Source organism: Poecilia latipinna, unplaced genomic scaffold, assembly GCF_001443285.1.
Source record: "Poecilia latipinna isolate Pla-1442-1.1 unplaced genomic scaffold, P_latipinna-1.0 Scaffold877, whole genome shotgun sequence".
NCBI classification, from domain to species: Eukaryota; Metazoa; Chordata; class Actinopteri; order Cyprinodontiformes; family Poeciliidae; genus Poecilia; species Poecilia latipinna.
The window spans coordinates 107,157-118,842 of NW_015113493.1; the positions used below are offsets into that span (position 1 = coordinate 107,157).

At 37.6% G+C, this 11,686-nt stretch overlaps 1 protein-coding gene across 1 annotated transcript in view; it reads left to right on the forward strand.

Annotated features, from left to right (window-relative positions):
* Positions 1 to 11,686, forward strand: part of LOC106957123 (A-kinase anchor protein 6-like) — a gene marked incomplete at its 5' end in the record, with an annotated part of 181,928 nt that overhangs the window by 91,352 nt on the left and 78,890 nt on the right. Inside the window, one exon of the mRNA XM_015048354.1 lies at positions 7,394 to 7,514. Coding sequence (XP_014903840.1) covers positions 7,394 to 7,514 — 121 coding nt within the window. The remainder of the gene's footprint in view (positions 1 to 7,393; positions 7,515 to 11,686) is intronic.

Genomic DNA, 11,686 nt, shown 5'->3' on the forward strand with positions numbered 1-11,686 from the left:
GATCTTAGCTCGGTCATTCTCCACCACCTTTGGGGGTGTTCCCCACTTTGATCTTGGGGCTTTCAGTTTTAAACGGAGCTCATTTGTATAGTATAACTATTAAACACCTGGATGTAGAACACTATCTGTTTGAACGCCTATATTCCATTAGTTTTAGCAAAATTCATTGTGGGAAAGGGCAGCGTCAGGGTTTCATGTTTGCATGTAATGATTTGCAATGCGTGATGCTCTTTACTGGAATACAGTATGAGTTACATCCTCTATAACATGTAGGCCTTTTGTATGAAAAGCCAGCAGCAAAGACAGCTGGTGTATATCCCAGTTTTTTTTTCCTGCGTTATTGTTGTTACCAGAAATATTTCACTCCAATCTGTGTGACACAAAGTCCTAAGCCCCGTTCGGATCATGCTTTCGATCTTTGTTCTACATTCTTTATCCCTTGTGAAAAGCTGAAGCCTCCAGAAATGGAATGGGAAGTTAAGTTTGAATTGACCAGCCAATCCCTGATCAACCCCAAACCTTTGACCTGTAGGGGGCAATGCAGGACTGAAGAGTGAGTGATGCAGACGAAGATTATATGTTGAGAATGATGAGCAGCCTCATTGTTTTTATTTGAAGCACTGACTACATTTAAACACCGTGTGTGAGGACTGCAACTGAGGGCTAAGCACTCTGTGGTAATTCGTTTTATATACAGGAAAAGCTCCCACACCCATCTTCTGCATATTACTTACCAGTAAGACACACCCTTTGGTTTCATGATATGAGCTGGAAGATCAGAAATCACGCGTGGCCTGGGATTGCTATGCAGAAGCTAACATCTATGGTCTTTCAGCTAATCAGTACCAAGTAAAATGAGTGGTGTGTCTGGACTGGCTGTATTACAAAGACCAGCCTATAGTGTGTCTAGTTGTATTTGAACTTCTTATGCTGCATTTTCTTACAAATGCTTTCTATAACAGAATCCACAAACAGGCAACATTTTTGTGAATATTAATTCCATGTTCCACAGAAAAAAAATATAAGTGGATCTGTGAAAACACAACTGCAAACAGGAGGGTGTCCACTATTTGGATGAATGGGATACATTTCCTAAAGAAGTGCAACTTTTGTTTAAACAGAAAACCTCCCAGGTTTTCCTCTACATTTTCTGATTATCTTAAGTAGCACTTTTGTTTTAAAATAAAATATTTTCCTTTATTCTGTAACTCTGCTGTTCCTAAAGGACACACTTTAAAACACGTTTTGTAATATACAATAAAGAAAATTACTTAAAATGCATTTTCAACATTTTAAAAACGCTGTGTGTCTGTTGTACATAAGTCTTAAGATATTTATGCATTTCCAAGCCATATAGAAGATTTTATTGTAACTAGGGCTGATTGAGATTGTCATGGCAGACATGAATAATAGATTCCTAGAATTCAAATTTCCTCAGGTGACTGAGTGTCAGAATAGCTCTCCATAGCACTCCTACACACTCCACCAGCACGGTATGACAGAAAAAGAAGCTGACACTTCAAACACTTTGTAACCATCCCAGCACCGAACGCAGTGCCACAGTGGCACCACGTCGCTCCTTCCTCTCAGATTTGTCTGTTTTTTCGTCTTCAACCCCATGAGATATCCTGTTTTACAAAGCATTTAGTTAACATTAGTGTGTGAACAAGACAAAAACGATGGAGAGGAAAGGAGGGGGAGTGGAAAACTGACAAATGACAAGAGAAAACAATCTGTGCAAGTGTTGTATCTGCTTTATCTGCCTGAGTCAGTAAAGGGCCGCTCTGCTCGCTGCATAATGAGAAACGCCGCCTCAAGGGAAGGAAGCAGTGCTTGCTTGCTGTGCTTCATCTTTTCTGTGTAGCTCTTATTTTATTAGGATGTAGAGAACATGAAATGTGTATAGCTGCACAAAGGTGTTGGAGGAGCAGGCAGGGAGGAGGTGGGAGGAGCAGGAGTTGGAGGGGAGGGAGGGAATTCAGTTCACTGTACCTGGGAGGAAAGGAAGAGTTTGGAGATGGAATGGAAAAGGAAGTTCAAACTTTCAAAGAGCCGCTCCTCAAAATGTCAGTTTTACAGCTAACTTAAGCAACCACAATTTCTCTGATATGTATTCTAAAATAAGAAAAAAACATGTTTTTGTTTTAAAATCTGGAGAATCTTTTTTTTTTTTTTTTTTTTTTTGTCAAAGAACCATAAATATTTTAGAAAGAACTTTATGAGGACCTTTGGGGGAATTTGGGTCATGGGTCATATCTAACTTTGGTCCATTTGAATGGAAAAGCTGCGTAATGAAAGGTGAAAAAAACTTGCTTGCAGACACAGCAAATTACACTAAAACAACTGATGCGTTTCCTACCATAAATTTGACTGCAACAGCAGGTTCTTTGGGGTCAGAGAAGGAAGAAGAATGATCTCTTCCGGTGATTTTGTCATCTGAGGACAACTAGGAAAGACTGGACCACGAACAGATTGAGAAGGGGTCAGATGGGCTGCTGTAAGCCCACCAAGAAGCAGCCGAAATGTTCATGAAGGACTAAAAATGAAAGGAGGGTGGAGGGGTGTGTGTGTGTGTGTGTGTGTGTGCGCGTGTGCATGTGCGCGCGTGCGTGCGTGCGCAAGAAAGAATTGCCTTCATGGTCTTTGTTTTCAAAATTACACTGCAAAAACACCAAATCTACAAGTAACTTTTCAGCAAGATAAAAGGAATTTGTTAATATTGATGAAAAATTATTAGTTCCATTGGCAGATTATTTCACATATAACATATTTTCCCCTGTTCTATCTGAAATGATTCGCCAATGGAAATCACTGAAGAGTTACTTGTAAGTTAGTTTGATCTTATTTCAAGTGTATTATCATATTTGCTTCTCAAAAACACTTGATAAGATTTGGTGTTTTTGCACCTTTGTCCAAATTGCACCTGCAAACTGGAACTTTATAACAAGACTGGAACTTATTAGAAAGTTCCAGTCTACAGGTGTAACAGCATCTACTTATTATCATGTAATATTAGTGAGACGTTGCTTTGCCAAAATGGATAATATATCTTTGATAATTAGAGGAAAACAACTTATAGCTGTTTTTCATGCTATAAGTTGCCCCTTTGATGAGCAACTCTTTATTTTACATGGATATATATCCTTATTTTGGGATCATTGTTTTTTGTATTAAGAGTAAATCCCATAAAACATTGAAGACATTTCCAGCAGTATTTCTGACATCCACTTTTATTTCAAAATAAGGATTGGGACGTCTCCATTTCGCCCAAGATTAAAATTTCAAAGAGTGAATCGGTTCTTTAACATGGTTACTCTCTTCAATGTAGGATCTGTGCTTCATTTGAATAATAATAAAAAAAACACATGCACATATATCCTTTGGTATGGTGTGTACCTTTGTTTATAATATAAATGATCATGTTAAGTGCCATGACCAAAATTGCCAAGATCAGTTTTATAAGCTGCTACTTTTTCCACACTCTTTGAACACTGCGATGCAGCTAATACCAAAAGGTTTCAAAAGGCTGGCCTGCTGCATGATGAACAGGAGAGCACAAGCTCTGGAGCAAAATAAAAATGACATTAAGAGTGACAATAGTGTGTGTGAGGCTGAAGGCCTTTAGTGGTGATAGTGGACAGGTGGAAGATGTCATCAATTACTTTTTCTAGTAGTCTACTGTTTTTTTCTTTTCTTACAATCGCCGTGTTGTAGGCACTGTTCAGAAAAAAAACATTTACGGTACATATTTGTGTTACCGAAAAGTATTACAATGAAAGTTAAAGAAACTTTCTGTGTAAATATCTCATGTTACAACATGGACACATGCGGCTTACAGACAATAACAGCTTAAATATGCAAACTTCCAAAGCTTGAAGTTAATCTGTTGCTGAAACTGTTTTTCAGTGGAATTGTTTCTTAAAGGAGCAGTATTAAGTAAAGTGTAATTTTAATGTTATTCTCTCATCAAAATCTCATCAAAATCATATTTTGGAATGTTGCTTTACTTCTTCCATGTATGTTTGAGGAATACTTCAGTCTCCCATGGCAAACATTCTGGGTACAGGAACTCTCACCAAGCGCTGCCTATTTCCACAAAACTCCACCTCAGAGCTACTGTTTCTTTAAATATGATGCTATAAATATATCAGCTTGTTCAGCCTATTAGAAATGTTTGTCAGTTTATCTAATGTTCTTATTCTCTAATAGGATGGCGGGACTGTGAAAAAAAATATTCCAGGAAGGACCTTTGAATTTTTCCACCTGAAAAAATAATCTGAAATTGTTGAAAGCCCCTTCATAAAGTTTCCATTACCATACCTACTTAATTGTACATGGTCATTTAAATAACTGCAATACTGACAGGACACAGTTGATTATGTTTTTAAAAGTTGGAAGACATAAATCACACAGAAAATTTAGTATTGCTAAGAGTAGAGCAAAATGATTTTTTTTATTTATTTTTCAGCAGTGTGATAAAGTATCACTTTGATTTAAGCGTTTTGCATTCACAACTAATTTAATTTTAGTTGTTTTAATTGTAATCAGTGTGTAATATAACATTGTCCTTTGAGAAAATCCAGATTTTTAGAGTTCTTTTAGAGGGATCAGTAGATTTAGTTGTTTAATTCTCAGTTGACATCAGCTTTGTTGCCTTAGGATGTGTGTTTTTATGTGTGTACATCAGTTGTGATGAGGCTGTTTGTGACTTGATTGCTGAAGAAAGTACCCCTTAGTGTGTAATTGTCTTAAATTGTGTGCATGCTTGGATGTGTGTGAGTGTGCATGTCGTCATGAAAATGCTTTAGGCCCGACAGAGTGCCAAAGTGTTGGTTGTGGTGACGAGAGAACTCCAAACAATTTTGCTGCTAATGTTGAGAAACGTGTTGGTGATCCCCACTGAGACTGAAAAACAGAGAATATATATAAATAATAAACACACACCTTAACAAAATGGCTGACAGTAATCTGTGTGTTTGAGCAATCGGCCCCTGTTCCAGGAGCATAAATATTATATGTGATCCTGCGTCTAGGAGGATAGTGAAGGTGATGGAGGAGGAGGAAATGGAAACAGAAGCAGCTGCAGATGTGGGCAGGGAGGAGGAAAATGTTGGGAAGACGATTACAGAGGTAAAATAGTGGAGAGAAAAGCAGAAGAGGAAACATGAGATGGTCTAGTGAAAGAAAATGTGGACATGATACAAAAGGAGAAGGATGTTGGAGATGAAACAAGGATGAACTTGAAGAGAAAAACAGAGCTGCTCTTACAAAACAAAAGCCAAGAGAGAATAAGAGACAAAAAATACTGAAATAAGAAATGGGATGAAAGCAGTAAAAAATGAGAAGAGGCAAAAATAAATGATGTATAAAGTAAATAATAATGGGGACAAAAATAAAATAAACTGCAACATTTAAACTTATTTTTTTATCAGTTTCTAAATCAGACCTTCAATATGACAGACAGAAAACAGATTGGAGTTACATTATGACATCTAATCAAAACCAACATTTACAGTATCAGTGGTAATTAATTTGAATGCCATGGCAGAAGCAAGTCATTTGGTTAAATCTTATGTTACTTTACACTCACATACACACACGGACACACACAAGAATATTATTGAAAAGTTCATTCATTTGATTTGGTCAATTCACTGAGTGAAATGCATTATATAGATTAATTGCATACGGACAGGTATGTTCAAACCTTTGGGAAAATTGATCCATTAAAAAAACATATTTCTAAAAACCAAAACATATCTTCATGTCGACCAACCACAACAGCACAGACCTGCTTTTACAAAAACAACTTGCAGCAAATTAATAAGATATAAATATATGTATGTATAAAATTGCTTTTGAGAACAAGTTCATTTAATTATTTAGTGATTATGACTGTTTTCACCTGGATGCACTGACTTTGTTTAGGTTGACGTTCAAACGGCAGAGGCAAAAATACAAAGTCAGAGAACAGTCAACAGTAGAAACATTAAACATTTTCAAGTGCCATCGTTACACATTTCAGTCCAAATGAAAGAAGTTTTGGTCAGAAAGCACATTTAAAAAGTCATTTGTTTTACCACAGTCCTGCACAGTTACAGCAAATCAAACAAGACCCAATCTCCTCCAACCTTCAGCCTCATTTTAGGAACAACCAACAGGAGGTGGACAGTTGATCTAATGGCTTCTGCTGCCTAATGGTGAACTATAATACAGAAGCAAGTCAAAGACATATGGAGGAACCAGAACATTAATGCATTTAATGGTCAAACATAAGCAGCACAAAGCTTGATAATTCGTTTCCGAAACTGTTTGCAGCAGAATTGTTTCTTAAAGGGGAAGTATTGTGTAAAATCAACTTTTTTCAGCTTTACATCATGTTAAAAAAGCTACTACTTCATCAAAAACGAACCTGGAGTGTTGCCTTGATCCTGTAATCTTGTAATCTCCATAGCAACCATTCAGCTGTGCAAAATGCTTGTTTGGACCTAGCATCACTTTCATGGTGCAGCGCCTCCTGGGAGCTGCGGTCTCCAAGCTCCTGCCTCACAGAGCAGCCCTCCACGATTCCGACATTCAGTTCCTTCAGATTAGCCAGCAGCCATTAGCAATCATCTGATTGAATTGCACGTCTGCGGAGATCATTACACTGTGATGACTTCCTGAAGACAGAGTTTCAAAAGAGCAGGAGTTTTTAAAGAGACAGAGGCCCAATTTCAAGGCATTAAATCGGGAAGTTTTCTTTTTAGGTCATGTTTATTTATATATACGTGTACATAGAAACACAGACATTCTAAGGCAACAAGCTGATGTCAACTGAGAATTAAAAACTACATCTATTGATTCCTCTAAAAGAACTCTAAAAATCTGGATTTTCTCAAAGGACAATGTTATACAGCACACTAATTGCAATTTAAACAACTAACATCAAATTAGTTGTGAATGCAGAGAAGAGAGAACTTAAATCAAAATGCTACTTTCACTATCACACTGCTGAAAAATAAAAAAAATCACACATGCGACTAACACATTAACTTTGACAGCCCTAATCAAAACATGTATTTGATTCCTTCATTATCTTTCTTAAATAAACTTTTGTTATGACTTTAAGAAAGACAGTTTAGGTGCTCTTTATCTACATTTTACACTTTTTCCATCATTAGCCTTTGTGCCATAGTTTGCAATGAGAATCGGTCAAAGATTTGTGATTGTGTCTGGATGTAGAAGGGTTAGGGTCAGTGCCTTAACATATCGGTACAGAGTTATCCTGCATAACATCCTACCTGTTGTTTGGATGAAATCATTTAGTAGAGCAAATAAAAGTCAAATAATCATTTCAAAAGTTTTAATCACAGCAACTGAAACTCATGAACTTGTTTCTTTCTATTATTAGTTTGCAGGAGTTTGAAGCAGAGTACCAGGAACTGTGGGAGTGGCTGATGGACATGGATGCTATGGTAACCGACAGCCACCAGTTGATGATGTCAGAAGAGCAGAGACATCACCTCTTCAAAGTAAGATGGGCTGCTTTGTGAGTCTCTTAGACGGAAAATGTTCTTTTCCAGCACAAGTTCTTTGACTTCACAAGTAGTCAGTGACTCCTACTGTCACTGGCTACCAGTGACAGTAGGAGTCAATGAACTGGACCTATGCAGCACATTTCTAGTCATATCAATCATTCTAAGCACTTCTGCACTAGAGCCACATTTATACATCAGTATACAGATTGTTAGTCAGCCTAAGCTGAAACTAAACCCAAAACTTTCTGTTTCCAAGACAACTACTTTTACCACTGAGCTCTCAACATGATAATGATGCATAAGAAACTCCAATCCTGGGTCTGTTGTGGAACTAAAGCTTCCTCATGTCCCAGGGATTCTAATGATTGCATATCATTGGGAACTGTCCAAGCTGGTCACTCAGCTTTGTAAATGTGTGATTTATTTGCAGTGTTAACATGGAGTGGAATTGGTCTCCTCTGCTCTGACTAATGGCAACATTATGCTGTAGGACAGACGACGACCAGACTGACTGCAGTGCTTGATGAGTGACAGGAAGTGCTCAAAGCAGCTCTTGCTGCTTACTCAGGACTTAGCGGGGCTTCAGCTGAGATGTATACAAGTCTTTAACAACACAGAAAAATGTCACTATATTTGTCAATTGCTGGTTTTTTAATCAAAAATCACTAGAGGTGTAAGGAAAGTCATTAAATACAGTGACAAAGTTTATAAGTAAGCAAGAGTGAGTCTTCCTTTGCCAACCAACCATTCAAAATATTTCATTGCTGTTTGTGGCACTCATCAATTATTGCATATCAGGCAAGTTGAAGGCCTGAAGGCTTCAGGGTAAAGTGCATTGAAAAACCCAAAATAATTTCAATTTGTCTCAGCTATTGAGAGGGATTATTGAACACTGCTCAGATGAGTGACAGTTATTGACCAAATGCTGCTGGTTTGTAACAGACAGTCAGAATTTACTGAACAAATTATTATAGGCACAGGTTTAGATTCACCCTGCTCTGCCAAAAAGATTTGGCCTTGTCTTTTCACTTCTTATTTAAGGTGATCATAAAAAAATGTAAATTAATATCTCAACAGTTTATAGCATGAATGCAGTATCAATAAACTATATATTTCATTGTCACTATTAAGGTGCATCAGTTAAGCATCACTTTACCTGCACAACAAATTAACCAAAAGTGAAAATGAAATGGATGGAAAAAATAGAACAAAAAAAACAACACATTTTAACAATTATTGCATATGATTAGTATTAGTGCACATATGCCAATATTGAGATGGTGATCTCAATATTGCCATCTAATATTGTTCAAAGTTATTGATTTGTTTATTATTTTGCATAGAAAGTGTTTTTTGAACAGTTTGTGGAGGTTTGGACTGTCCTGCTGCCTGAAGGTAGGAGCTGAAACACAGTCAGTGTCTTGAGAGAGCTGCATTTTTTTCATATTCATGGCTTTTGTGATGCTGGAATTCCTCTGGGGTCGGGTTAAAGTTAGAGCCTTCCTCTCTGAGGCTGTGCCGCTGCAGAACCCACACACACATGCTAAGTACTAAGTATGTTCTGGATGGATCACTGGTAAGAGTTTGGTTTGCAGTGGATGATTTTTCCTGAGAGCCTTCAGGAAACAAAATCTCTGCTCTGGATTTAAATTTCAGCTGACTGACAATATTGTAATTGAAAAACTCTGACCCTCCTTTAAAAACTGCAACCTTTATATATGCGATCCTGTAAATCTTCTGATGGTATATGATTAAAAGCAATCCATTTCTAAAACAAAAAGCAAGGATAGTCTAAATGCTGATTAGAAAGGATCATCTGAACATATTACCACAAAGCAAATAATTTTACCGAACGATGGAAATACAAACTGAACCAGACAGCCCAGATCAGACAATACAGATATGAGTGAACACTAAAATATTCACAAACCATTAGCTACTGTAGATATACCACCCTCCTCTTTCCAGCTTGTAGTCATAGGAGCTACTGTGACTACAAGCCAAATCTGATAACCCCTTGAATTATATGTTTGCAGTCATTTGTCATTAAAGGCCATAACAGAACAAGTCAATGATGCAATTATTTGCGGGACCATGTTACATGAAATATCAGGGGGTTTCTATACGCACTAGCTCGAGGGAACGAAGATGTCTTCCATTTGAACCAGAACATATAAAGAATCATAAGTTTGTGTTGTTTTCAACGATTTTTTTTTGTTTTTCTGCCTTACTCTGTGTGCTTCTCTCTCTCTCTCTCTCTCTGTGTGTGTGTGTGTGTGTGTGTGTGTGTGTGTGTGTGTGTGTGTGTGTGTGTGTGTGTGTGTGTCCATGCGCATGCTTGCCTGTGTGTGTGCACACACAACGGCATGATTTATTTATTTGCTTGATGAGAGTCACCTGGCCTGCGAATTATTGATAAGTGTAAAGATGAACTTAATTTCTCCATAGGAGTCACACTTAAATATTCATCTCCTAATGAATATTCATGGCAGCGATGATGCATGCATAAATTTTAGATGACTCCAGAATCAGTGGGCATTGTCTTCTCCTTTTTCACTTTCTCTCTCTCATTTTTTTTGATGTGTCAACTCTTCTGCTGAATTATTGATGTTGATCTCAACAGTATTTCTTCGCCTAGTCCAAGGTCGCTTTGGTATACTCTTTCTTGCCCTCTTCACCACTGCGACTTGCAGAGACAGGTCTGCAGACAGGTCTACGCTGCATGCTGCTCACATATGGATGTTTTTATACCTTCTTGTTGGAAACAGCCTGTGGACAGAGATGTCATGTTTTTTGTTTCCCACACTTTATCAGAATCCATCTGCCAGTCCATTGTGTATCTATATATAGCACATCTTTGTTCATAAGAATCTAACAAACTAAATAAATTTTGTGGAACTTACCACAGTGTCTTAGTCTCTGGTATTCAATTGTCCCGAATTTGATCGTCATTGTCGACACAATCTCCTAAATTCTTGTCTTTTCAAAATTTTTAAGGGTAAAACCGTTTTGTGTGTCTTCCAGAATAATAAGATGACATTACTTTGCAGTATTATTATCTAATATTTTCTCTCTCCACACCAGTTTGGTGAATACTTTCTTAAATGGTCAACCTAAGGCACTGAATCTGCTTTTCTGTGTAACTTTGAGTGAAAATTTAAAATATTGTGTGTGCTTCAAGACCTGCACACTCTTACGTCACATTAGATTTACATTTACATCTGCAGGACAGATCTGTAGATGTATTAAAATGCATTTCAAGTTATGCCAGCAGATGACCCTACCATAAGAATAAAATGCAATTTGTACAAAATTAAATTAATTTTATTTTCATAAGATGTACTATGCAATATCTTTCTGCCATTCCCCTTGTAATGATGGGACAAACTCACATTCTCATATTGTAAAATTGCCCCATATGTAATTGATATTAGTTCAGATGAAACAAATAATAGATACACTCTACAATGTCAACAGGTTAATATGAACCCATTCAAGTGCTAAGTAGATCCAAAAAACAAGTCAACGTGAGGATATGTCACAATTTTCTTCAGCTGAGCAATAAACAAAACTGAAATAATTCTTCTTTCCTTTTATTATTTTCTCCACTTGGAAAAGGCAAGTTTTATGATCCACTTGAGTCCTCTTATTTAGACTGTACAAATGCTTATTTTTCTTTCCCGTATTAATGATGGGTCTTAAAATACACTATATTGCTGGAAGTATTGGCTCACCTGCCTTGACTCACATATGAGCTTAAGTGGCATCCCATTCATAATCCATATGGTTCAATATGATGTTGGTCCACCCTTTGCAGGTAGAACAGCTTCAACTTATCCATGACATTACCAGAAGCGCGATTCATCACTCCAGAGAAAGCGCCTCCACTGCTCTAGAGTCCAGTGGTGGCGGCTTTACACCACTGCATCAGACACTTTACATTGTCCTTGGTGATGTTTGGCTTGGATGCAGCTGGTTACCATGGAAGCCCATTCCATGAAGCTCTCTGCGCACTGTTCTTGGGCTAATCTGAAGGCCACATGAAGTCTGGAGGTCTGTAGTGACTGACTCTGCAGAAAGTTGGTGATGTCTTCGTTCTATGTGCTCCAGCATCTGCTGATCCCACTCCGTCAGTTTACGTGGCCCACCGCTTGGTGGCTGAGTTG